Source organism: Schistocerca cancellata, chromosome 5, assembly GCF_023864275.1.
Source record: "Schistocerca cancellata isolate TAMUIC-IGC-003103 chromosome 5, iqSchCanc2.1, whole genome shotgun sequence".
NCBI classification, from domain to species: Eukaryota; Metazoa; Arthropoda; class Insecta; order Orthoptera; family Acrididae; genus Schistocerca; species Schistocerca cancellata.
In genome coordinates this window covers 547,633,327-547,660,775 of record NC_064630.1, presented here as the reverse complement: position 1 = coordinate 547,660,775, position 27,449 = coordinate 547,633,327, and the positions used below count along the sequence as shown (strand labels likewise).

General features: G+C 45.8%; 1 protein-coding gene across 1 annotated transcript in view; it reads left to right on the top strand.

Annotated features, from left to right (window-relative positions):
- Positions 1-24,076, top strand: part of LOC126188673 (homeobox protein engrailed-1-like) — an 88,060-nt gene extending 63,984 nt beyond the window's left edge. The window contains exon 4 of the mRNA XM_049930279.1: positions 23,833-24,076. Coding sequence (XP_049786236.1) covers positions 23,833-24,076 — 244 coding nt within the window. The remainder of the gene's footprint in view (positions 1-23,832) is intronic.
- The last annotated feature ends 3,373 nt before the right edge of the window (positions 24,077-27,449 follow it).

Sequence of the window (27,449 nt, the reverse complement as noted above, 5' to 3'; positions counted from 1 at the left end):
CTTCCGTACAAGGCTACGCTCCAAACAAATTTGTTCAGAAGAGACTTCCCAATACTTAAATCTACATTCACTGTTAACAAATGTATCTTCTTCAGAAACAACGCTTTTCTTTCCACTGCCAGTCTACATTTTATGTCCTACTTGCTTCGGCCGTCATCAGTTTTTTTTACTACGCAAGTAGCAAAACAGATCACTAGTTTGTGTCACATTTCCTAATCTGATCCTCTCAGCACCGCCTGATTTAATTCGACTACATTCCATCACCCTTGCTCTGCTTTTGTTAATGTTCATCTTATATGTTCCTTCTTAGATGCTGTCCGTTTCATTGAACTGCACTTGCAAGTCCGGTCCTGTCTCTGACAAAAACACAATGCCTCGGCAAAGTTTTTATTTATTGTCCCTAGACTTCAATTGCTTCTCCAAATTTTTCTTTGGCTTCCTTTACTGCTTGATCAGTGTTCTGGATGAATAGTATCGGGAGCAGGCTACAACCCAGTCTCATTCCGTTCTCAACCACTGCTTCCCTTTCATGCTTTTCGAGTCTTACGACTACCGTCTGGTTTCTGAGCAAGTGGTATGTAACCTTTCGCTTCCTATATTTTACCCCTGCTACCCTCAGAATTTCAGAGAGAGTATTCCCGTCAACATGGTCAAAAGATTTCTCAAAGTCTATAAAAGCTATAAAAGTAGATTTTAATCCAACTTGCGGTAAGATAAGTCGTATGTCAGTATTACCTCGCATGTTCCATAACATCTCCAGAACCCTAACAGAGCTTCCCATACGCCGGCTTTTACAAGTTTTTCCATTCTTTTGTAAATAATTATTTTCAGTATTTTGCAGCCATGATTATTAAACTGTCCGCGGCTCGTGGTCTTGCGGTAGCGTTCTCGCTTCCCGCGCAAGGGGTCCCGAGTTCGATTCCCGGCGGGATCAGGGATTTTGTCTGCCTCTAGATGACTGGGTGTTGTGTGTCTTTCATCATCATTTCATCCTCATTCACTCGCCAGTCGCCGTAGTGGCGTTAACGAAGTTGTGGAGCGGCGACCGAACTGCCCCGCGAGGGGTCTCCTGGCCACCAATGCCATAGGCCAGGGGCGGGCAGGAATCCTGCACGTGTGCGGTGCACTTGCACGCGTGCAGTTAACAGGTGTTCTGCGTGCACACAGGGGCAAGCTGGCCACCCGCCTATCTCCCATCCCTACCATACCTTCTGTCCGCTCCTTCCTCTGTAATGCGTTTAGTTTCCTAGCTTGCTTTACTGAGTGAATGAATAAGGTTAGTAGGAGTGCTTGAAAGAAATCATGGTTTGAAAGAGTACCTATTACCTACGATACGTTTTATTTAATTATCACAGGTGGAGTTTACAATACGTTTAATATCTGGAACAAAATTTCTACATACAGACAAACGCAAACAATTACGTAAATTTTCATCACTGATGTTTGCTCTTAACCGAGACTTATTAATTCAGCAAATGGTTTTCCAGCTCTCGCTATATTAAGCGCAGTCTTATAACTTGCACATACCGCTGGGCTATTATTGTTGTCGTCCTGAAAACTTGAAAACAGTGCTCCATAAAATGTTAGATCAGTTAGATGAGAGACATGACGAGAGAAAGTCGCAGATCTCTCGTGACAACAGAAACTACGACAAATTCAAATGGCTCTCAGCACTATGGGACTTAACTGCTGTGGTCATCAGTCCCCTAGAACTTAGAACTACTTAAACCTAACTAACCTAAGGACATCACACACATCCATGCCCGAGGCAGGATTCGAACCTGCGACTATAGCGGTCGCGCGGTTCCAGACTGTAGTGCCTAGAACCGCTCGGCCACTCCGGCCGGCCAACTACGACAGATTCATCTGGTATCGTCAGATCGCTCTCCTTAAGCTCAGTCAATTCCCCATCCGCTCAGAATCCGACAATAAATTGTACTCGTCCTTGTGAAATTTATTATAATGGCCTTCAACACGAAACTTCCGTTGACCAGCGAGAATACTGCCACATATTAAACATTTCGAATTTTCACGTTTTTGCACAAAGAAAAAATGATTCTCCCATTACTTTTTAAAAGATAGCAAATCTCCACTTCTCCTTTTCTTGAAATACAACGTTCACTACATAGTGCTCGCTTCGCATCAACGTCCGCAGCTTAGCCTGGCACTACACTGCCGCAACCTGCCGGCTGTCGCCACAGCCCCGGTCGACGCCTGCACGCGAGCAGCACACCTGCAACGCTGTGCGCTCATGAGCCGCGTGCAACGTTTGCCCGCCCCTGCCATAGGCTCATTATTATTATTATTATTAAACTGACAGTTCGGTAATATTCTCACCTATCAGCACCTTCTTGGAGTTATTACATTTTGATATTACTGATCCCAAATACTTAGTATTGTTAACTTTTGTAAATGTGACGTTATCAAGCTTGATAACAGTGGTTTGTGTGGAATCGGGGCTGAGGTTGCACATCATGAAGTAGATCTTCTACTGAAACGTAAGCGTAAGCCACTCATTTCAAGTGCCTTCTTAATATCTGTGGCTTGTGTGGCGTCGTGGCTAAAGTTACATGTTATTAACTCGGCAGAAGACTGACAAACAAATTTAAAAAATCTTGGTTACGCATAATAAGACGTAGTCCAGAATATGGATGGAAACAAAGACGTGCGAAACTAGCCGCTCGGCTTTGCATGAGAAACGCACAGGCCGGCGGATGTTGTGCGACACGGAATGGTATCGTGTGAAGGGCTCCGGACGGTCAGCCTAAGCCGGGAAAAGTCGAACAAAAAAAGGCTGGCACGCGGCTGAGCGCTCCGCAGCGCAGGCGCGCCGTGTCGGAGGTCAGGTGTCGGTGTAATGAGCGGCGGAAACGATCGGGGGTCAAGGGGTCAGTGCGCACGCGCCGCCTGACCCCGCATCCGACCCCAGCACGCGAGCGCTCGCCAGCCGCGCCCCTCCGCCGCCGCAGACAGCGCGGCGCCACCGTCGCCCCGGACGCTCAGCTGGCCTAAACCGAGGCCCACGCGGAAGACACCGCGGCGCGTACGTCACACTGCAGGCCTTACGAGTGCCAGCAGCCGTCTCCATGCCGGATGTAAGGTCTCGATAGCACACGACCCAATCAAGGCCTTTAGTGAGTACCACTCCACTGACATTGATTTCCCATGGGCCTCGGACGGAGCCGAGCGTTCGCGAAGTATGGTGGACAAGCCGACTAGTGTGACACTACATGTTCGTTGCGGGGCCCGTATTTCTCGTGGGCACCGACCGAAGAAAGCCGCTACAGGGGCGGAGGGGCACCTGTGTTTCGTCTGCTTTAAAGGCGGCCACACTCTTATAGATAAAACTGTACATGTGCGCCTCTACAAGTTGACTTGTCAAGTCAGAGTGATATTTGCTGTAGCACACATACGATTAAGGTAAACTGTCAGCTGATCCCCCTAAATCTAGCCTTACCATATGTGCGCGTTTATGCGGGCATCTCCACCAATTCAACGTAAGATCCACATACATTTTTTTTAAATTCTGCTAATGTCCACATTTTTTAGTTTTGAAAATTGAGATCTTAATTTTTGTTTTCATCTCATATCGTTAGTTATTGAATTACACCATCGTGTATTATGTGGAAGAATCACTCAACTTATTAAACTTTCCTGGCAGATTAAAACTGTGTGCCGGACCGAGACTCGAACTCGGGACCATTGCCTTTCGCAGGCAAGTGCTGTACCAACTGAGATATCCAAGCACGACTCACGCCCCGTCCTCACAGCTTTACTTCCGTCAGTACCTCGTATCCTACCTTCCAAACTTCACAGAAGCTCTCCTGCGAACCTTGCAGAACTAGCACTCCTGGAAGAAAAGATATTGCGGAGACATGGCTAAGCCACAGCCTAGGGGATATTTCCAGAGTGAGATTTTCACTCTGCAGCGGAGTGAGCGCTGTTATGAAACACTCCTGGCGGATTAAAACTGTGTACCGGTCCGAGACTCGAACTCGGGACTTGGGTAGGTCAGTTGGTAAATCACTTGCCCTCGAAAGGCAAAGGTCCCGAGTTCGAGTCTCGGTCCGGCACACAGTTTTAATCTGCCAAGAAAGCTTCATAACAGCGCACACTCCGCTGCAGAGTGAAAATGATTCTGGAATAAAATTATTGTTGAATAAAAGTATTTAAATTGATTAAGAAAAGTATTCTGATCACTTTTCAAATTTTAAAAGTAAATCATAGCCACATATGACGGAAAATCTCAACCGAGTCAGAAGAAGTACAGTACATTGAATCACGTAGTAGTGAAGAATTGCGTAGTGAACTTAATTATCGTTTCACGATTGCTATTTGCAGTGCCAGCCCATAACGTTTTTGCTGAGAGGTTGTTTGCTTTAATACAGGCACAGTGGACAACGGAGAGAAATAGACTAACAGATGAATCTGCAATAGGGATTGCAATGGTAAAATTTAATTTGTGAAAAATTTTATTTGTCTCAACAAAAGGAACTTTTAAAAAAGATCCAGCCAAATGAGAAATACACATGGGACATGGGCTCAGAAGTCATGTAGGTGTCAGTGAGGTGTGTAATATTTTTTATTTTATAGTGATTAAAATTCTTCTGGGTATTATGCCACGTCATTGCTAAAAACTAACAACAATAATAAACTAAAACCGACGTTTCGGCCGAATTGCAACGGCCTTCCTCAGGGCACGACTGGTTTTGCATGGGGGTAGGTGCTTCTATTTATTACAGACTATCGGTGTCTGACGTCACTATTGTAAAACTTTTAATTGGCCCTCTAATATGATTGGCTAGTCATGACGCAAGGGAAGATGGCTACAAACTCCCGGCGTCCTGGCTGCCGGCCATCTCAGCTCAACGGGCCGCGAGCGGTCGTGGGGCAGAAGCCACGCAGGACACGGACGTTTCTGCACAAACAGCTGTAGAGCAGCTGTCAGTCCACTTCCGCGCACACCAGGAGGAAAACCTGCCGACCAGAAGCCGAATGCTGACTGGCGGACACTACCAATCGTTGACGACATCGACATCGACGAATAGCCTCTTTCCTTCCATCTTCCCTTGCGTCATGACTAGCCAATCATATTAGAGGGCCAATTAAAAGTTTTACAATAGTGACGTCAGACACCGATAGTCTGTAATAAATAGAAGGACCTATCCCCATGCAAAACCAGTCGTGCCTTGAGGAAGGCCGTTGCAATTCGGCCGAAACGTCGGTTTCAGTTTATTATTGTTGTTAGTTTTTAGCAATGACGCGGCGTAATACCCAGAAGAATTTTAATCACTATGACACCGGCCGCGGAAGCCTACGTTCTTATATTTTTTATTTTGTTTGTTTCGTATGTAATACAGCCATTTGACGACCTAAAACGCAACTAATAGTTTTCCATTTGGAAGTCCAAAAGGAAATAGTCTTGATCTCGATATGAACATGATAGTCGCTGTTGTATGGCAGTCGTACTTCCTTATTTAAAAACGAAGATGATTCTAATCTGTAGAATCGTCCAGAGATCGTGGTGCCACATCAAAGTCGGCAACGTGAATAGGTAGCACAGGCATTAGCAAGGACTCGTTGTAATCCTAAACGTCGTATGGGAGGCGCTTCAGAAGACCACGCCTCACGCTTAGGTCAAATGGTTCAAATGGCTCTGAGCACTATGGGACTTAACTGCTAAGGTCATCAGTCCCCTAGAACTTAGAACTACTTAAACCTAACTAACCTAAGGACATCACACACATCCATGCCCGAGGCAGGATTCGAACCTGCGACCATAGCGGCCGCGCGGTTCCAGACTGCAGCGCCTTTAACCGCTTGGCCACCACGGCCGGCACGCTTGGGTCAAGCTAGTGTCGAGCTAGCAAGAGCCCAGCCTCAGTTCGAGACCTCATCTACAGCACTCAACATCATCGCCTAGAACCAACATTTTAAAGTTTCTAATGAGCTGTTCACTTAAATATGGAACATTGTACCTCCAGAGAACAGTTTGTTAGTTAGCTCGTCACGTCCATGACACGGGAGTCCATGACAGTTGTAAATTATTCAGTACGCTTGTGACAAAGAAGTGTTTCAAAGTAAATCTTTTATTCATTTATAAAGTGAACTAATATTTTATGTGTTCTACTTTAATGAGCCTTTTGCCAGAGCAATCAAAGAACCCACATTTGTGCCCGGACGAAAGCACTTTCGCCTGGTCACAACAATCTAGTACCGATCACCGGAAAGTTACATTTTTGCATTGCAGTCTATGATATGACGTCAGCAATGTCTACCTTATTCTACCCTCTTATTGAGATTCGTATTAGAACCATCCTAAAAGCGATCCAGTTGTGGGTGCCTTCATTTTGGGGTTTCAAAATATGGTAATCCTACCCTAAATCACTTACGGAGGGGCGCCCATCTGTGCGATGTGGCAAGTTATCTAGTGCGTGATATTGCACAAGGCTTGCCAGTTCAGATTGAACAAACACAGTCTAATAGAGAAGCGACGTAATTCAGTCCTATGGCTCGACATGTAACTGCCAGATAAATGCGGTGTGTTCCACATTTGTCACACGCGAAGTCTGTGCTAGAGACAGTTTACGAAAATTTCTGTTTTGTTTGTACCTAGGAAACCGAGAGACGATCCTAAGTCCAGTGCTCATTTTGTTGGTCTTATGGAGAAATATGCTCGTATTTACGATCACGGCAGTGCTAAATACAACGAAAAGAATGCTCAAGATAAACTGCGAGTAGGGAGTGCAAGTGAAATATTGGAGCAGGTACAGTAATGGAATTTATTCGTGGAGGAGAAAGACACGTATATAAATAGAAATATAGGTTGCACATTTTTCTGTGACGGAAGCCATCTGTCGGTTTAGTGCGTTTTTCCCTTAAACGTCTCTTCAGATCTTTTTCTCGATTTGCTGCATGTAATGTAATATCTTAGCCTCTGGTGTGAACTACGCAGATGACTTTTTAGCTCCATAGTATATGTTGGTTTTCTGGATTTTGGTGTGAGTTCTCAATACGATGGTCTACACTGTGCATCAAAGATAACTCTGCATTTACCGAGACTCTGGATTTGGTATCCTGTTTTCAAATTGATGGTACAGTCTTCCTGCGCAAGGAAACGAAAGCCCTTCTTCTCAGTTTGAAAAATCGCTGAAATATTGCGGACACATACGCAAGTCTTTAAAGATACACTCCTGGAAATTGAAATAAGAACACCGTGAATTCATTGTCCCAGGAAGGGGAAACTTTATTGACACATTCCTGGGGTCAGATACATCACATGATCACACTGACAGAACCACAGGCACATAGACACAGGCAACAGAGCATGCACAATGTCGGCACTAGTACAGTGTATATCCACCTTTCGCAGCAATGCAGGCTGCTATTCTCCCATGGAGACGATCGTAGAGATGCTGGATGTAGTCCTGTGGAACGGCTTGCCATGCCATTTCCACCTGGCGCCTCAGTTGGACCAGCGTTCGTGCTGGACGTGCAGACCGCGTGAGACGACGCTTCATTCAGTCCCAAACATGCTCAATGGGGGACAGATCCGGAGATCTTGCTGGCCAGGGTAGTTGACTTACACCTTCTAGAGCACGTTGGGTGGCACGGGATACATGCGGACGTGCATTGTCCTGTTGGAACAGCAAGTTCCCTTGCCGGTCTAGGAATGGTAGAACGATGGGTTCGATGACGGTTTGGATGTACAGTGCACTATTCAGTGTCCCCTCGACGATCACCAGTGGTGTACGGCCAGTGTAGGAGATCGCTCCCCACACCATGATGCCGGGTGTTGGCCCTGTGTGCCTCGGTCGTATGCAGTCCTGATTGTGGCGCTCACCTGCACGGCGCCAAACACGCATACGACCATCATTGGCACCAAGGCAGAAGCGACTCTCATCGCTGAAGACGACACGTCTCCACTCGTCCCTCCATTCACGCCTGTCGCGACACCACTGGAGGCGGGCTGCACGATGTTGGGGCGTGAGTGGAAGACGGCCTGTGTGCGGGACCGTAGCCCAGCTTCATGGAGATGGTTGCGAATGGTCCTCGCCGATACTCCAGGAGCAACAGTGTCCCTAATTTGCTGGGAAGTGGCGGTGCGGTCCCCTACGGCACTGCGTAGGATCCTACGGTCTTGGCGTGCATCCGTGCGTCGCTGCGGTCCGGTCCCAGGTCGACGGGCACGTGCACCTTCCGCCGACCACTGGCGACAACATCGATGTACTGTGGAGACCTCACGCCCCACGTGTTGAGCAATTCGGCGGTACGTCCACCCGGCCTCCCGCATGCCCACTATACGCCCTCGCTCGAAGTCCGTCAACTGCACATACGGTTCACGTCCACGCTGTCGCGGCATGCTACCAGTGTTAAAGACTGCGATGGAGCTCCGTATGCCACGGCAAACTGGCTGACACTGACGGCGGCGGTGCACAAATGCTGCGCAGCTAGCACCATTCGACGGCCAACACCGCGGTTCCTGGTGTGTCCGCTGTGCCGTGCGTGTGATCATTGCTTGTACAGCCCTCTCGCAGTGTCCGGAGCAAGTATGGTGGGTCTGACACACCGGTGTCAATGTGTTCTTTTTTCCATTTCCAGGAGTGTATTAAATGCATCACGTTCGTTCATGTTAGCTTGCTAGTAGCGATGTTCCCAACAACTTTTGTTGATTAACATTAATTAAGCTGACTAAACCCAGAACACCTTCATCGTCCGCAGAATAAATGGTGCTACGTGGCTGGCGCCAGACCACTTCTACTGGCGTCGAGCTGCACGGACTCGATGCTACTGTTATGCATCTTCCAAGCCGCACCAAGTTGGTGGTGCTTCCTGACAACGCAAATGCCAGCGTGGTTTCTTAGGAACAAAGCGGCCAGTTTCCTTCCTTATACTTCACGGTTCCGAGATTATACCGAGTCGCTAATGATCTTGTCGTCCACGGGGCGTAAACTCAGTTTTACTTTTTCCCTTGTTGCAGGAGACATTACGTCACCTTCCTTGTATCTTTGAACTGGCTCACCCCACTCGTTACAGGGCGACGGTATAACGTGGAATCTGAACCATGGTATCAGCTGTCATGTCGTCAATCACCGCCGGAGGAGAAAGAAAGGATAAGTAGTAGGGAATAAAAGTTCAGAACCTGTTAAATAGCGGCACGCAAATTTATGTCACGAAAACCTAGTCACTATACACTACACTTGCATCATACTGACACAGAACACAACTCCATTCTTGTGTTACTGCAGCAGCTGGTGCTGCAGGGATGACATAAAACAGCTGGAATACGCAACTTGATGGAATAGCGTCGTTCGCATGTACCGATTGCAGCGAGATGGTGAAATGTTGGCGGACAGGACACAAACGTACGAGGAGATATAAGACGTTATACAGGGTAATTCAAAAAGAATACCACAACTTTAAAAATGTGTATTTAATGAAAGAAACATAATATAACCTTCTGTTATACATCATTACAAAGAGTATTTAAGAAGGTTTTTTTTTTCACTCAAAAACAAGTTCAGAGATGTTCAATATGGCCCCCTCCAGACACTCGAGCAATATCAACCCGATACTCCAACTCGTTCCACACTCTCTGTAGCATATGAGGCGTAACAGTTTGGATAACTGCTGTTATTTCTCTCGAAACACCATATCCTTAACATACCCCCATAAGAAAAAATCGCAGGCGGTAAGATCAGGACTTCTTGGAGGCCAGTGATGAAGTGCTCTGTCACGGGCTGCCTGGCGGCCGATCCATCGCCTCGGGTAGTTGACGTTCAGGTAGTTACGGATAGATAAGTGCCAATGTGGTGGCGCTCCATCCTGCTGAAATACGAATTGTTGTGCTTCTTGTTCGAGCTGAGGGAACAGCCAATTCTCTAACATCTCCAGATACTGTAGTCCAGTTACAGTAGCACCTTCGAAGAAAAAGGGACCAAAAACTTTATTGGCTGAAATGGCACATAAAACGTTCACCTTAGGTGAGTCCCGTTCATACTGAGTTGTTTCCCGCGGATTCTCAGTGCCCCATATACAGACATTGTGACGGTTGACTTTCCCGTTAGTGTGGAAAGTTGCTTCATCACTAAACACAATCTTTGAAACGAAAGATTCATCTGTTTCCATTTGAGCAAGGATAAAATCACAGAAATCGATTCTTTTAATCTTATCAGCTGCAGATAGTGCTTGAACCAATTTTAGACGATAAGGTTTCATAACTAACCTTTTTCGTAGGACTCTCCATACAGTTGATTGTGGAATTTGCAGCTCTCTGCTAGCTCTGCGAGTCGATTTTCCTGGGCTGCGAACAAATGCTTGCTGGATGCGTGCTACATTTTCATCACTCGTTCTCGGCCGTCCAGAACTTTTCCCTTTGCACAAACACCCATTCTCTGTAAACTGTTTATACCAACGTTTAATACACCACCTATCAGGAGGTTTAACATCATACTTCGTTCGAAATGCACGCTGAACAACTGTCGTCGATTCACTTCTGCCGTACTCAATAACACAAAAAGCTTTCTGTTGAGCGGTCGCCATCATAGCATCAACTGACGCTGACGCCTAGTCAACAGCGCCTCAAGCGAACAAATGTACAACTAAATGAAACTTTATAGCTCCCTTAATTCGCCGACACATAGTGCTTAGCTCTGCCTTTTGTCGTTGCAGAGTTTTAAATTCCTAAAGTTGTGGTATTCTTTTTGAATCACCCTGTATAATGTGCGCACTTCAGCTGTTCGTAGGGTGTGGCAACAATTTTCTTAGGAAATAGCTCCTCAGTCTCGACTTACATTCCGAAAGTAGTCTTTTTCGATTGCAGCTGTCAGTTTTATTCAAATTTATTAGCTGACAGTAAAACTAGCCAGCAAGTGATAACTCTGAATAAAATCAGCATCTGTAAACAGAAAACAGAGGCTTTTAAAATGTTCCTGATAATTTTTACTAATTTAAAGTCTTGCACGAATAGAATAGCTAATATATTTCAAGTACGAAATACCGTTACTGCAGCCAATGAAAATTTAAAAGCATCAAATACTGTGCGCGTTATGGTGTCACGAAAACGGTATACGTGTTACTAAAGCTGTTAAGAGCCGCTTGCGGAACTGTCATGTTTTATAATATATACCGTGCGACCCGTTACGTCGGCCATAACGTGTCGCGGCCCAACAAAGGTCGTTTCACGCATGTCCGGGGACAAAACATGGAACTGTATTTCGCTCTGGGTAGCTCTGATTGTAAATTATGGGGCTATTTTTTCTGCGCTTAACGGTGACATCAGATTGGGGTGTCATGGTTTGAGAAAAACAACATTTACTAGATTTGTTGGAATATTGCCACCCCCCACAGACTGCCTAGTCCAGCAGAAGATAATATTTCTTTGCGATTTATGCTCAGAGGGAAACACGATTTCTTCTGTCTCTTTAGTTCTCGCAGATGTTTCAGTGCTGTTCCATCATCATCAGTCGATTATTTGGTTAGATTACTGAGCAGCGAATTTCGTTGCTTACGCTTCTGTTTGCCATGTGAGGCACAGTTGCACTTTTCCTAAAGATCGCACTGTCCTACAAAAAAAAATTATTAAGCACATATTATTTACTGCGTAACATTTACTTCCACGTATCATTAATCTAACAAAGAATTACACCCCGATACGTTAATTTCACTGGCTTGCTAAATATAGAAAGATAACAGATAAACCAAAAACCGACTTGTTTAACAATAATGGCAGTGCAATAACTGAGTGTTCGTACCAAAGTAGTAGCGGACGAGATATCGTAAAACAAGTTCGTACCACGACACTCTTCCAAGTTATCCCCCGGCTATAAAAGCTGTATACATTCAGCCCGTGAAATTTTCAAGCAAACTTTTGATAATTATTACGATTTATTTACATCTGTCAGAATTTAGCGCGTCATACGGCTATGCTATTGCTATTATTGTAGGTTTGTAGTTGCTGTTGTCTGCATTGGGACAGAAGAGTACTCACGTGCAGAGGGCGCTATCTCGTATTATTTAGCAGCAATATTTACCTGAAACAAAAGGAAAAAATAGGATTAGATTCAAAATGTAACATCCAAGCAAACATTACACCGTTTCTTGCTCTCTTGTACGCGCTACTTGACAAAAGAAAGGAAGTGCCCACAAGGGGAGGAGGAAATGAAATGGAACTTCACGGGATGAGAGTATATGTGAAGCTATTTCAGTGATTTACAAAGAACTTGGGTGTATTAGCCCGTTTGTCAGATGACCACGCACCCCTTCTGGGCCGGCCGCGGTGGCCGAGCGGTTCTAGGCGCTTCAATCCGGAACCGCGCGACTGCTACGGTCGCTGGCTCGAATCCTGCCTCGGGCATGGATGTGCGTGATATCCTTAGGTTAGTTAGGTTTAAGTAGTTCTAAGTTCCAGGAGACTGACGACCTCAGATGTTAAGTCCCATAGTGCTCAGAGCCATTTGAACCATTTGAACCCCTTCTGGTCTGAATGCATGCTGGTGTGCCATACATGAGTTGTATCCTTTACTGAGGCAACCTGGCCCATAACTTTTGTAAATGGTCCTTGAAAACACGGATACTGGCACTGGGACGGGGTTGAAGTCCGAGCTGGTCAAACACGTGTTCTATCGGGGGGGCAGACCTGGGTATCTTTCCGGGCACGCGAGTACCTGAAAATCAGGCAGACAGTTCGTATGGACACGTGACATACGTACACGAGCTTCGTCCTCTTGAAAAGTGGCACCACAATACAGTCGCATCAGGGGTAACAAATGAGAATGCAGGATGTCTGTGACATGCCATTGTTGTTGTTGTTGTTGTTGTTGTTGTGGTCTTCACTCCTGAGACTGGTTTGATGAAGCTCTCCATGCTACCCTATTCTGTGCAAGCTTCTTCGTCTCCCAGTACTTACTGCAACCCACATCCTTCTGAATAAGCTTAGTGTATTCATCTCTTGGTCTCCCTCTACGATTTTTACCCTCCACGCTGCCCTCCAATGCTAAATTTGTGATCCCTTGATGCCTCAGAACATGTCCTACTAACCAGTCCCTTCTTCTTGTCAAGTTGTGCCACATACTCCTCTTCTCCCCAATTCTGTTCAATACCTCCTCATTAGTTATGTGATCTACCCATCTAATCTTCAGCATTCTTCTGTAGCACCACATTTCGAAAGCTTCTATTCTCTTCTTGTCCAAACTATTTATCGTCCATGTTTCACTTCCATACATGGCTACACTCCATACAAATACTTTCAGAAACGACTTCCTGACACTTAAATCAATACGCGATGTTAACAAATTTCTCTTCTTCAGAAACGCTTTCCTTGCCATTGCCAGTCTACATTTTATATCCTCTCTACTTCGACCATCATCAGTTATTTTGCTCCCCAAATAGCAAAACTCCTTTACTACTTTAAGTGTCTCATTTCATAATCTAATTCCCTCAGCATCACCCGACTTAATTCGACTACATTCCATTATCCTCGTTTTGCTTTTGTTGATGTTCATCTTATATCCTCCTTTCAAGACACTGTCCATTCCGTTCAACTGCTCTTCCAAGTCTTTTGCTGTCTCTGATAGAATTACAATGTCATCGGCGAACCTCAAAGTTTTTATTTCTTCTCCATGGATTTTAATACCTACTCCGAATTTTTCTTTTGTTTCCTTTACTGCTTGCTCAATATACAGATTGAATAACATCAGGGAGAGGCTTCAACCCTGTCTCACTCCCTTCCCAACCACTGCTTCCCTTTCATGCCCCTCGTCTCTTATAACTGCCATCTGGTTTCTGTACAAATTGTAAATAGCCTTTCGCTCCCTGTATTTTACCCCTGCCATCTTTAGAATTTTAAAGAGAGTATTCCAGTCAACATTGTCAAAAGCTTTCTCCAAGTCTACAAATGCTAGAAACGTAGGTTTGCCTTTCCTTAATCTTTCTTCTAAGATAAGTCGTAAGGTCAGTATTGACTCACGTGTTCCAATATTTCTACGGAATCCAAACTGATCTTCCCCGAGGTCGACTTCTACTAGATTTTCCATTCGTCTGTAAAGAATTCGCGTTAGTATTTTGCAGCTGTGACTTATTAAACTGATTGTTCGGTAATTTTCACATCTGTCAACACCTGCTTTCTTTGGGATTGGAATTATTATATTCTTCTTGAAGTCTGCTTTCACAATTCTTTCAGTCACTACCAGCCGTGGAGAAGTCATACCGGGTGCCTTCCCCCCATACCATGACGCCAGAAATAACTCTGTTGTGCCTATCCAAAAAATGGAAGAAAAGGAACTCTTCCCAGGTCACAACTATGGTCATTCGGAGTATTGCAAACCCGCAATTCATCAAAAATGGCTCAAATGTCTCTAAGCACTATGGGACTTAACATCTGAGGTCATCAGTCCCCTAGACTTAGAACTACTTGAACCTACCTAACCTAAGGACATCACACAAATCCATACCCGAGGCACAATTCGAACCAGCGACCGTAGCAGTTGCGCCGTTCCGGACTGAAGCGCCTAGAAACGCTCGGCCACCGCGGCCGGCCGAAATTCATCGCTGACACGATGCGATGCCATTCACAAGCTGTCCATGCTTTCTGGTCAGGAGACCACTCCAAACGTATCATGTCGTGTTGTGTTAACGGCAGCCTACGTATGGGGCGGTAATTCCCTAGTGTGGCTGTTATTACTGTCCGACCGTTGTGTCGGATGACACAGAATGAACAAGAAGTCCATTATTTGTTCTCGGACAGCAGGCGCAGATATGGAGGGGTTCAATATAGTGCCCCTCCCTTGTGTCTTCCAGACGTGGTCAACCAGAAACTTGACTACGAAAATGCCTGCCGTCATGTTCTTATGAAACCGTACTGTCAGACCCGAATGCGCCACAAATCTGGATTTTGCGCGATTCAACCAGCAACCCAATTGGAGACGCACAATGGGGCCCCTTTCAAACCCTTGTCAGGCAATGATAACGCTGTCTTATACGAGTACTCAGCATCTCCGTGTCATTCACAGTGATCGCTTGACATCCGGCGCTATTCACGCCCCTTATGCAGGGTGGTCCATTGATAGTGACCGGGCCAAATATGTCACGAAATAAGCATCAAACGAAAAAACTACAAAGAACGAAACTCGTCTGGCTTGTAGGGGGAAACCAGATGGCGCTATGGTTGGCCCGCTAGATGGCGTTGCCATAGGTCAAACGGATATCAACTGCGTTTTTGTTTTTTTAAGGAACCCCCATTTTTATTACATATTCGTGTAGTACGTAAAGAAATATGAATGTTTTAGTTGGACCACTTTTTTCACTTTGTCATAGATGGCGCTGTAATAGTCACAAACGCATAAGTACGTGGTATCACCTAACACTCCGCCAGTGCGGACGGTATTTGCTTCGTGATACACTACCCGTGTTAAAATGGACCGTTTACCAGTTGCGGCAAAGGTCGATATCGTATTAATGTATGGCTATTGTGATCAAAATGCCCAACGGGCGTGTGCTATGTATGCTACTCGGTATCCTGGACGACAAGTGGATCATCAGCGACCTTGGCGGGTTAATGTATGGTGCGGCATTATGGGAGGATGGACAATTGGCCCCCATTTTATCGATGGCAATCTAAATGGTGCAATGTATGCTGATTTCCTACGTAATGTGCTATCTATGTTACTACGAGATGTTTCACTGCACGACAGAATGGCGATGTACTTCCAACATGATGGATGTCCGGCACATAGCTCGCGGGCAGTTGAAGCGGTATTGAATAGCATCTTTCATGACAGGTGGATTGGTCTTCAAAGCACCATACCATGGCCCGCACGTTCACCGGACCTGAAGTCCCCGGATTTCTTTCTGTGGGGAAAGTTGAAGGATATTTGCTATCGAGATCCACCGACACCTGACAACATGCGTCAGCGCACTGTCAATGCATGTGCGAACATTACGGAAAGCAGCCTACTCGCTGTTGAGAGGAATGTCGTTACACGTATTGCTAAATGCATTGAGGTTGACGGACATCATTTTGAGCATTTATCGCATTAAGGTGGCATTTACAGGTAATCACGCTGTAACAGTATGCGTTCTCAGAAATGATAAGTTCACAAAGGTACGTGTATCACATTGGAACAACCGAAATAAAATGTTCAAACGTACCTACGTTATGTATTTTAATTTAAAAAAAACTACCTGTTACCAACTGTTCGTCTAAAACTGTGAGCCATATGTTTTTGACTATTACGGCGCCATCTATCACAAAGCGAAAAATGGGGTCCAACTAAAACATTCATATTTCTTTACGTACTACACGAATATGTAATAAAAGATGGGGGTTCCCATTTAAAAAACGCAGTTGATATCCGTTTGACCTATGGCAGCGCCATCTAGCGGGCCAACCATAGCGCCCCCTCCAAGCTAGAAAAGTTTCGTTCTTTGTAGTTTTTTCGTTTGACGCTTATTTCGTGAGACACTTGGCCCGGTTACGATCAATGGACCCCCCTGTATACCCTACAAAAAATCTGGTTAGAACACTAATATGGTAGCCGTTCTGACACACAGAATTATTAATTTAAATATTTACATTCTTGCCAACTGTGAGTACTTGTTACACTGACTTCCCACCATGTCTTGCCATGTTTCACTTTTTTGGTAATGGATAGGTGTTCGAGGGAGCCAGGCTAATTTTATTTACACCTATTGGTGACGCCACTTTGACTTAATCATGTTAGGATAATATAAGGCTTCGTCATTATGGATCGCAATATATTGTCTCAAGACAATTTTTTGTGATCATAGATTGCTATTAAAGAAACATGTCCTTATTCTGCTCCTTGAACTTTTACCTCTTTTCAAATTTCTCTTTGGTTTCCTTTACTGCTTGCTGAATTCACAGATAACCCTGTCTCACTCTCTTCACAACTACTGCTTTCCTTTCATGTTCCTCGACACTTAAAACTACAGACTGGCTTCTGGACAAGCTGTGAATAACGTTTCGGTTCCTGCGTTGTATCTCTACTACCTTCAGAATTTCGAAGGCTGTAATCCAGTCAACACTTACAAAAGCGTTCTCACAATTGGAAGATATGCAACAAATAACTGAGGACGTTGGGAGGAACTACACTCCTGGAAATGGAAAAAAGAACACATTGACACCGGTGTGTCAGACCCACCATACTTGCTCCGGACACTGCGAGAGGGCTGTACAAGCAATGATCACACGCACGGCACAGCGGACACACCAGGAACCGCGGTGTTGGCCGTCGAATGGCGCTAGCTGCGCAGCATTTGTGCACCGCCGCCGTCAGTGTCAGCCAGTTTGCCGTGGCATACGGAGCTCCATCGCAGTCTTTAACACTGGTAGCATGCCGCGACAGCGTGGACGTGAACCGTATGTGCAGCTGACGGACTTTGAGCGAGGGCGTATAGTGGGCATGCGGGAGGCCGGGTGGACGTACCGCCGAATTGCTCAACACGTGGGGCGTGAGGTCTCCACAGTACATCGATGTTGTTGCCAGTGGTCGGCGGAAGGTGCACGTGCCCGTCGACCTGGGACCGGACCGCAGCGACGCACGGATGCACGCCAAGACCGTTGGATCCTACGCAGTGCCGTAGGGGACCGCACCGCCACGTCCCAGCAAATTAGGGACACTGTTGCTCCTGGGGTATCGGCGAGGACCATTCGCAACCGTCTCCATGAAGCTGGGCTACGGTCCCCCACACCGTTAGGCCGTCTTCCGCTCACGCCCCAACAACGTGCAGCCCGCTTCGTGGTGTCGCGACAGGCGTGAATGGAGGGACGAATGGAGACGTGTCGTCTTCAGCGATGAGAGTCGCTTCTGCCTTGGTGCCAATGATGGTCGTATGCGTGTTTGGCGCCGTGCACGTGAGCGCCACAATCAGGACTGCATACGACCGAGGCACACAGGGCCAACACCCGGCATCATGGTGTGGGGAGCGATCTCCTACACTGGCCGTACACCACTGGTGATCGTCGAGGGGACACTGAATAGTGCACGGTACATCCAAACCGTCATCGAACCCATCGTTCTACCATTCCTAGACCGGCAAGGGAACTTGCTGTTCCAACAGGACAATGCACGTCCGCATGTATCCCGTGCCACCCAACGTGCTCTAGAAGGTGTAAGTCAACTACCCTGGCCAGCAAGATCTCCGGATCTGTCCCCCATTGAGCGTGTTTCGGACTGGATGAAGCGTCGTCTCACGCGGTCTGCACGTCCAGCACGAACGCTGGTCCAACTGAGGCGCCAGGTGGAAATGGCATGGCAAGCCGTTCCACAGGACTACATCCAGCATCTCTACGATCGTCTCCATGGGAGAATAGCAGCCTGCATTGCTGCGAAAGGTGGATATACACTGTACTAGTGCCGACATTGTGCATGCTCTGTTGCCTGTGTCTATGTGCCTGTGGTTCTGTCAGTGTGATCATGTGATGTATCTGACCCCAGGAATGTGTCAATAAAGTTTCCCCTTCCTGGGACAATGAATTCACGGTGTTCTTATTTCAATTTCCAGGAGTGTATTACACGGATGTGAAGAGGATGGAAGGAAAGCAACAGAGGAACAAATTTGCAGATCCTGTAATTGTGGACCTCTGTTTCCAGCATAATTATAGTTTATATTGTTTCAAATAGAACGAACTGTTTTCACCAACTGTGACATGGTCCCGTATACAAACAGTGATCCAGTACTGTCAATTTTTTTTTTTAATTCCAGTCTTTGATCATAATATCAGTTCTTTAGACGATGACCGGTTTCAGCCCGTAATGACAATCCTCAGATCTATAATATACAAATATACACACCTAGTGAGCAGTGCGTCTTTCAACATAATACAGCAATACGTATCACAAGATACTATCATACAACCAGCGAAATGTACAGATAAAATACGGTAAAACGAACCTTTTTTACACCATGTCCTGAAGTGATAAGGCCATAAATGGCATCGTCAAAACATATAAATGTGATCAGCACAGCATCGTCACATAAATCTAAAATAACATAGAACAAACTATTCTGAACCAAGTAAGTATCTATGTGGAGACCATGACTGATTCCAAAAACATCTAGATTGTGGTTGAACCCTAGATGCGTGATGCCCGCTGTAGTACATGTAAAGGTAACTAGCTTTTGATTCATCAGTACCACTCCGACACCCAGTAAAGAAAATATGCTCGTGCCGTATATCAAACCAAGTTTATGATTTCTTTGGGTCGTACACAAAGACAGAAGTAATTCTGGGACGTTGTACGAAAGTGTGATAGCACTGTTGCTGTTCGTGTAATACATTACTGATCTAGTACGTAGTACTGGTTGAGCTCTTAGACTTTTCGAAGATGATACCGTTATCAACGGGAAATTTTATGTTACAAAAACTACAACTACTATAATAAGTGTATACCTTTACTAAATATTAAACTGGGAGCAGAAATTGAAAACTAGCTATTAATTACAAGACATGTAAAGTTGTGCATTTCACGAAAATTAAAAGACTATATGAGGGGAACATCTGGCAATACCGGACAGTGTATTTATCGGGCAAGAGCTGTTTCTAAACTCTAGCGCTAGCGACGAAACCTGTCGCGCCACGACAGAAAGAACAAGGCCACTCACTTTATTTTGAATCGAAACAATAGTTTTTGGGTCCAAGTTGTCTGTTCCTAGTGAATTTTTCGTTGAAAGACCTTGATTTTGAAATGCTGTTTCCTATTTTCAAGTAAGTAAAATGACATTTTATTGTATCTTTAGATACAACTGACGTTATGTTCTATATTTGTAATCTGTGAAAATGTTTGCCAGGTAATAACAATGGGAATGTTAAACTAACACAACGGTATTACTTGTTCACTCGAGAGTTCCGGCGCGTTGACTGACGGGAGTAGCTGTTTCGATAGAAACTGTGACTTCGGAAAGATATTCATTTGTTTCCTATCGCTAGCAACCTCAGCTTTCAAGAATGTCTGCTAAGAGTGTCTTCTTTGACCATGTCAACAAATTTAAACCAAACAAATAACACTTCTGTGTGTTTTTACTTCATTTATCTGGTCTCAATAGTTTGCTTTCTATTTAGCCATCTAAAACACATGGTTGCAAGTACACTGAACTGTATGGAAAGAATATAAAGATACATATTTATAGTAAGAAGAGCTCAAGCTGACACAATTTTGTCCATCAGAAATTGTTAACAAATAGATACAGAAGTAAATTTGACAGTTTGATTTATCAGTTCACACCATTCCTGAAATTGCATCACAAGAAAAACAAGAAAATGAAAAATGCATACCATTAGAACCTACAGATTTTTCCCAATACTCTTGAAGAAATTAACGATCACTTTATAAAGGTGCATGTCTTTAGTAAACAAAAGAGAAGAAGCTGATTGAGGGAAGTAGTATCCCATATTCATCAATGTTTTCAAAATGTCCAAACTTTCACAGTGAAATTGGGACATGAAAACAAGAAGTGGTTTACATCAGCTTCCGATTCAGAATCGCGTCACATGCAGGAAATCTCAGTCCCAATGTGTCTGTAAACCATGGCTCTGTAGGAATTCGGGGTTGAAAAACGTCATAATAACCGCCTTTCGTTTTTTGGGGCACGTTCCACATCTTTTGCCATTGATGTTTCCCGTGGCTTCTGACCAGACGTAAGTAGTCTGAAATGGCAATATCAGATCAGGTACAGATTGCTTATCTAAAACGTACACTTCCTCATTATAGCAGATGACAGCGTGCGAACGCATCCAAAGCAAATGCATTGTCTGCTCAGTAAGTACACTGCCAATATTTTCCAAAATCACTTCGAGAATGTAACGGTTAGTTGTTTTATACCATCTCCGGTTCTGGAGGATCAGGCACGATTCCCACGCCCGGGTTCCCGGGTTCGATTCCCGGCGGGGTCAGGGATTTTCTCTGCCTCGTGATGGCATGGTGTTGTGTGCTGTCCTTAGGTTAGTTAGGTTTAAGTAGTTCTAAGTTCTAGGGGACTTATGACCACAGCAGTTGAGTCCCATAGTGCTCAGAGCCATTTTCAGGCACGATTATTATCTTTGCGAAGGGAGTTGAAGATATCATCTTGAGTGCTCCTAAATGTGCTATCCCTCCGCTGTAAAACTAGAAGCGCTTTTGGGCAGTTTGAATAATTTCGGGACTTGGAATCGAGGACATAGAAAAGCATATTCATATACTCCTCTTCTGTAATTTTCGATCTATTGGTATACATACTTATATTATCGAGCCACTTAGCTGCAACGAGACGATTAAAACTGCAATTTACACCCACACTTACCGAGCTGATTTTGTTAAAATAATAAACTGGAATCTGGCAGCTGAATATGTCAGATCATAATCAAATAAAGTAAGATGTGGAGAACATTGAATAGAACGGATGACAGGAAATCATGTGTCAAACTTTGTATAGACGGCTGGCAGTTTATTTCTTCTGCAAGACGCAGTGCATTCGGTAAATGCAGTCTCTGTTTTATAGACAGAAATGTAAACGAACACCACGCTTTGAATATAAAATTTATCTAATAACATGTGGCTTCTAATATTGAAGGGTGCTACCCTGCGCCCACTAAAAGGCCGTTCGTGGACTTCAAACACGTGGCTCCAAGATAGATACGAACGGCTCCCCCCTGTCGGATATTCGAATCCTCCCTCGGGCATGGGTGTGTATGTTGTTTTAAGCATATGTTAGTTTAAGTAGAGTGTAAGTCTAGGGAACGATGAACTCTGCAGTTTGGTCCCTTAAGAACTCACACACATTTGAACATAAGACTAGAGGAATAACGGGGCGCCTTTGCCCACCACCCACACCTGAAGTTCAGTGCTTTCAGTTACTTTGGCCAGCAACAGCTCTGTGTTTGGGCCGTGTTGATGCTCACTTTCTGATTTTCCTTCTTTCTCCTTCTGGTACCTCAGTCGAACTATGTATTCTCTCTCTCTCTGTCTCTCTCTGTCTCTCTCCCCTCTCTACGAGCGAGGTGGCGTAGTGGTTACCACACCGGACTCACATTCGGGAGGACAACTGTTCCAGTCCCCGTCCGGCCATCCTGATTTAGTATTTCCCTGATTCCCCTCAGTCGCTGAAGGTGAATGCAGGAATGATTTCTTTGAAAGGGCACGGCCGATTTCCTTTCCGAACTTTCCTAACCCAAGCTTGTGCTCTGTCCGTAATGACCTCGTTGTCGACGGAGCGTTAAACACTAATCTTCCTTCCCTCCTTTCACTCCTTCTCCCTCTCTCTACTTGTTTAAATTTTTTCTTGTCCCAACAAGTAACTATCATACAGTTTATGCGCAGGCGCAAGGTACTGTGTCCGCCTAGGCGGGCCTTATGACGCTACGTTCAGTTCCAGTACAGCACTCGTGGCTGCCGCATTGCGCTCGCGAAGTGGTTCAAAATGGCTCTGAGCACTATGGGTTCAAAATGGTTCAAATGGCTCTGAGCACTATGGGACTTAACTTCTAAGGTCATCAGTCCCCTAGAACTTAGAACTACTTAAACCTAACTAACCTAAGGACATCACACACATCCATGCCCGAGGCAGGATTCGAACCTGCGACCGTAGCGGTCAGGCGGTTCCAGACTGTAGCGCCAAGAACCGCACGGCCACTCCGGCCGGCTCGCGAAGTGGGGCGAGGCAGTTGCAGATAAGTTTTTACAGTCTGACGATAATTTATGGATGTGTAGATTTAGCTTGACGATGTCCACTATGGACAAACGGTGGTTACTGTTATTCTGAAGAAGGTTGGGTTATCCCGACTGAAACCTAGGTAAATTCTAGGTAAACGGTGCAACTGCGGCTGTTGATTATTAAAATTAAAATTAATTTTTTTCTATTCCTTAGAAGACCAGTTGATCTTCAGTTGTCTCCTCTCATGTTGTTGTTGCTGTCGTCGTGGTCTTCAGTCTGAAGATCGGTTTGATGCAGCTCTCCATGCTATTCTATTCTCTACGAGCCTCTTCATTCCGAATAACTACTGCAACCTACGTCCTTTTGATTCTGCTTTCTGTATTCGTCTTTTGGTCCCCTTCTACAATTTTTACCCCCCACTCTCCCCTCCAGTACTAAATTGGTGATCCATTGATGCCTCAGAATCTGTCCTATCAACCGATACCATCTTCTACTGAGGTTATCCCACAAATTTCTTTTCTCCCCAAGTACACATTTCAAAGGGTTGCAATAGTTTAATTTCCATCGTATTTTGATACTTCCGGTTGGAAGCCTTTATTAGTCGGTGCAACAATTATCAGCCATTATACTGCTCAAAGTAACAGCCGTCGTAAGCAACGCGCTCGGGAGCGTAATCGTAAATCCGTGTCAAAAACTCCCGACGGAAAAATTCTCGCGGGAGTGTGGTAGCGAGTCGACGGGAGGGGAAGGGGTCACTGGAGACTGGAGGCGGCAGCGGCGGTCGCGCCCATGTTAGTTAAATTATGATAAATATTCAAGGGGCCCATTTTCCGAAATACGACCGCGCCGGTGATAGACAGGCTATCGACCCTGCCAAATACTCGTTTCAGTCCATAACTCCGTTTTGATAAAACGACTAATAGAACGTAAAAAGAAGAGGAGGCGGGAGGAAGCCGTGGGAAGGTGGCGGCGGCCGCGGAGGGGGCGGAGGGGCGGATAGAGTGCGCAGGGGTGGGGGTAAGGACGGCGAGGGGTGGGGACAGAGAGCAGACTGGCCGCCCGTCATACAAACGACGCCAGCAGCGGCGTGTTATACTTTACGATGGCATCACGCGAAAGCCCTGGCGGGCGGCGGTGACGCGCGCGCACTGCCGGCCCACTAATTTGAATACGTTATTGCCGCAGTGGCGTAGCGCTGCAGCGGACTTTTATTGGCCCGAATTACAGTGTGGCAAGTCGCCGGGCACATTTCCATGCAAATCAGCCGGTCCAGTTCCGCGGGCCGCTAGCCGGCAAACAGCCCCCGGACGGCGGCCGGCAGCCGACAGCGGAGGAAAAGCCGCCCCCGGCGGGCGCGGCCGCGGCCGCCTGCTACGCCCCCGCAGTCGGCCGGCGACTGTCAGCGGCCGCAACTTGTTATCAGCCTTGACAGTTCTCCCAGCCCGGCAATCATCCTCCTCACGTCTGCTATTTTCCCCTCTTCCGTCTTACCCGGCCTAGGGATTACTTCGTTGGGATTCCATCTTCTTTGAGTCTGCTTCCTTCATTCCGCGCACAGAGGCTCGCCACGGGATTTGTAAGAGCATTCGGAGAAACAACTCAATACTAACAGAAAAGCAACACTTGTCAGTCAGCATACATAGGACAAACTTTAAAACAAGTTTTTCAGAGCCCTAAAAAGTAACGGCGACCATAGCATATTTGCTGACCACCTAACAGCCCATAACCACCACCCAATTACAGCAGCAACAGATTTAGAAAGACTGAAATCCAGCCACAGCCTATACCACAAACTGACGATAGAAGAGAACCTCAACATACAAAAGGCAAGCAAGTTTTAGATGAAAAAAACTACACTCTGCCTCGGGCATGGATGTGTGTGATGTCCTTAGGTTAGGTAGGTTTACGTAGTTCTAAGTTCTAGGGGACTGATGACCTCAGAAGTTAAGTCCCATAGTGCTCAGAGCCATTTTTGAACTACACTCTGTCTAAAGGCACATTACTTAACACATTAAAGTAACTTTACAGAAAAGGCTACACAAACAGCTAAAGGGGCTTAGTCTCTCTCTCTCTCACACACAAACACACACACACACACACACACACACACACACACACACACACACACACAGAGAGAGAGAGAGAGAGAGAGAGAGGGAGAGAGAGAGAGAAAGTAAACAAAATTCAAATACGACTCGAAGCTCTCGGCAACAAATGAACGAGGACGGAGTTAGAAAACACAGCAACATAGTGCTCACCGCATTTTCCGAGATAAAAAGGCGTTTATAAAGAAAGACATTATACAAATTACATTAATATGTGTGTTTGCAGTGTCCTCTGAACACAAGCGAAGCAGGACCAGTCACAACAAAATTTGAGCAGTAAAAAATATATATGGAAAACTTTTTGACACGCCAAAACCACGTTTTTTTTAAAATTAAGGGATGTGTTAACTCGAAGATGAAATTCAAACTCATATCGATTAGTTTGAAGATGACAGGCTATCAATGCAGGACACCATACGGTTAGTCCTGAAAAAAGGTAAAATCACGGTAAGAAGCAAAACGAACAAAAACTTTCTTGAGGCCTCACTTTGTTAAATTAGTTACAAATACAATCTAAAATATGTTCACTTTTTTACAGTTTTCAATAAACTCAAAGTCACCGATGATGACACAGAGGTGATGAAACATCTTTGGGTAAAAAGAAAAAAAAAACAGTGTGTTTGGAATAAAGCAGAACCCACATCCTATAACAGTCGAGACCTGTTTGCGCGCTGACACCGCTTCATTCTCAGTAGCAACAGATTTATTATTTTCATAATCTTTGTCCTGAAAAAAGGACGAACATGTACTTTGGTTAGGAGGCCGGGTATAAAAATACAATACAAAAGGACTTTCAATCAAATCAGTGCACTCACGTATGTTTTTGTATCTACATTCTTGACAGTATAATGTCTAACCTGTAGAGCGCTGCGCGAATCGAGATAATACTGATCGTAGAAACATGGAAAACCATAATTACCTAATTTTTACGCGTGTGTGGTTCTTTCCATGCGTCTACTGCAAAAGAAACGTCGTTTACCTTCATAAACGGATAAGCGGCTCTCTCTCTCATCACAAATTTCGTCAGATACCTCACATACACTCCTGGAAATGGAAAAAAGAACACATTGACACCGGTGTGTCAGACCCACCATACTTGCTCTGGACACTGCGAGAGGGCTGTACAAGCAATGATCACACGCACGGCACAGCGGACACACCAGGAACCGCGGTGTTGGCCGTCGAATGGCGCTAGCTGCGCAGCATTTGTGCACCGCCGCCGTCAGTGTCAGCCAGTTTGCCGTGGCATACGGAGCTCCATCGCAGTCTTTAACACTGGTAGCATGCCGCGACAGCATGGACGTGAACCGTATGTGCAGTTGACGGACTTTGAGCGAGGGCGTATAGTGGACACGCGGGAGGCCGGGTGGACGTACCGCCGCTTTGCTCAACACGTGGGGCGTGAGGTCTCCACAGTACATCGATGTTGTCGCCAGTGGTCGGCGGAAGGTGCACGTGCCCGTCGACCTGGGACCGGACCGCAGCGACGCACGGATGCACGCCAAGACCGTAGGATCCTACGCAGTGCCGTAGGGGACCGCACCGCCACTTCCCAGCAAATTAGGGACACTGTTGCTCCTGGGGTATAGGCGAGGACCATTCGCAACCGTCTCCATGAAGCTGGGCTACGGTCCCGCACACCGTTAGGCCGTCTTCCGCTCACGCCCCAACATCGTGCAGCCCGCCTCCAGTGGTGTCGCGACAGGCGTGAATGGAGGGACGAATGGAGACGTGTCGTCTTCAGCGATGAGAGTCGCTTCTGCCTTGGTGTTAATGATGGTCGTATGCGTGTTTGGCGCCGTGCAGGTGAGCGCCACAATCGGGACTGCATACGACCGAGGCACACAGGGCCAACACCCGGCATCATGGTGTGGGGAGCGATCTCCTACACTGGCCGTACACCACTGGTGATCGTGGAGGGGACACTGAATAGTGCACGGTACATGCAAACCGTCATCGAACCCATCGTTCTACCATTCCTAGACCGGCAAGGGAACTTGCTGTTCCAACAGGACAATGCACGTCCGCATGTATCCCGTGCCAACCAACGTGCTCTAGAAGGTGTAAGTCAACTACCTTGGCCAGCAAGATCTCCGGATCTGTCCCCCATTGAGCATGTTTGGGACTGGATGAAGCGTCGTCTCACGCGGTCTGCACGTCCAGCACGAACGCTGGTCCAACTGAGGCGCCAGGTGGAAATGGCATGGCAAGCCGTTCCACAGGACTACATCCAGCATCTCTACGATCGTCTCCATGGGAGAATAGCAGCCTGCATTGCTGCGAAAGGTGGATATACACTGTACTAGTGCCGACATTATGCATGCTCTGTTGCCTGTGTCTATGTGCCTGTGGTTCTGTCAGTGTGATCATGTGATGTATCTGACCCCAGGAATGTGTCAATGAAGAGTCCCCTTCCTGGGACAATGAATTCTCGGTGTTCTTATTTCAATTTCCAGGAGTGTATTTGTTGTTAGAATTATATGTGAATAAAAAAAGTAAAAGAGAGAGAAAAAACGGAAGTACACACAATGGGATTCGAGACAGAGACCTCACACTTAACAAAACTAAGCGTTTACTCGCTCAGCTGCGGACTCCTTCAATATGAGCGACCATACAAAGCATACAATGACGCCTAAAATTTTCATCTACATTTTCTCAGGAACGGTTGAGTGTTGTGCCTTCCTGTTTACATATGTT